The 652-nt window shown below is 53.2% G+C and overlaps 1 protein-coding gene across 1 annotated transcript in view; it reads left to right on the top strand.

Moving 5' to 3' along the window:
• INSRR (insulin receptor related receptor) overlaps nucleotides 1–652 on the top strand; it is a 21,678-nt gene that overhangs the window by 12,851 nt on the left and 8,175 nt on the right. Inside the window, exon 9 of the mRNA XM_027774478.1 lies at nucleotides 522–648. Within this exon, the coding sequence (XP_027630279.1) occupies nucleotides 522–648 (127 nt within the window). The remainder of the gene's footprint in view (nucleotides 1–521; nucleotides 649–652) is intronic.

Below are 652 nucleotides of genomic sequence, written 5' to 3'. Positions count from 1 at the left end.
GGGCACTGGACACCTGGCTGGCAGGCCAGCTGCTCTGAGTCCTAGAGAGAAGAGGGGCATTTGCCTACTCTTGAGTTTAGCCAGAAGGCCAAGAAGCAATGGGGCATTTGCACAGATCTCAGGGAGGCTGGTTGGAACAGTGTGGGATAAACAGCTGAGCCCTCGAGGGGCCAGCAGGTGGCGTGGTGGTTGAGGCACTGGACTCCCACATGGCTGACCGACATTCAAATCTTGGAACTGGCAGCTTGCTTTCTCACTTTCCCTCTCTCTCTCCATGTCTCTCTCTGGTCAGATTAAAAAATAATAGTAATAAATAAAATTTAGTAAATAATTATTTTTTTAAAATAGCTGTGAAAACTCTAGGGTTTTTGGAGAATGAAAAAACAGAATGCTGACTCCCAGGGAGAAGCGCTGCGGGCCCTTCCCTGGGAGAAGAGCCAGGGTTGGGACCCCAGATGGAGGGGCTCCTCACCAGACAGTATTTGAGAGGGCCCTGAGTGGTACCTTCCTCATACCTCCAGCGCCCACGGTGCCCCAAGACGTCATCTCCACGTCCAACTCCTCTTCCCACCTCCTGGTGCGCTGGAAGCCACCGACCCAGCGCAATGGCAACATCACCTACTACCTGGTGCTGTGGCAGCGGCTGGCAGCA

This window comes from Tupaia chinensis, unplaced genomic scaffold (genome assembly GCF_000334495.1).
Source record: "Tupaia chinensis unplaced genomic scaffold, TupChi_1.0 Scaffold000438_1, whole genome shotgun sequence".
Lineage (NCBI taxonomy): Eukaryota > Metazoa > Chordata > Mammalia > Scandentia > Tupaiidae > Tupaia > Tupaia belangeri.
This window is presented reverse-complemented; position numbering and strand designations above follow the sequence as displayed.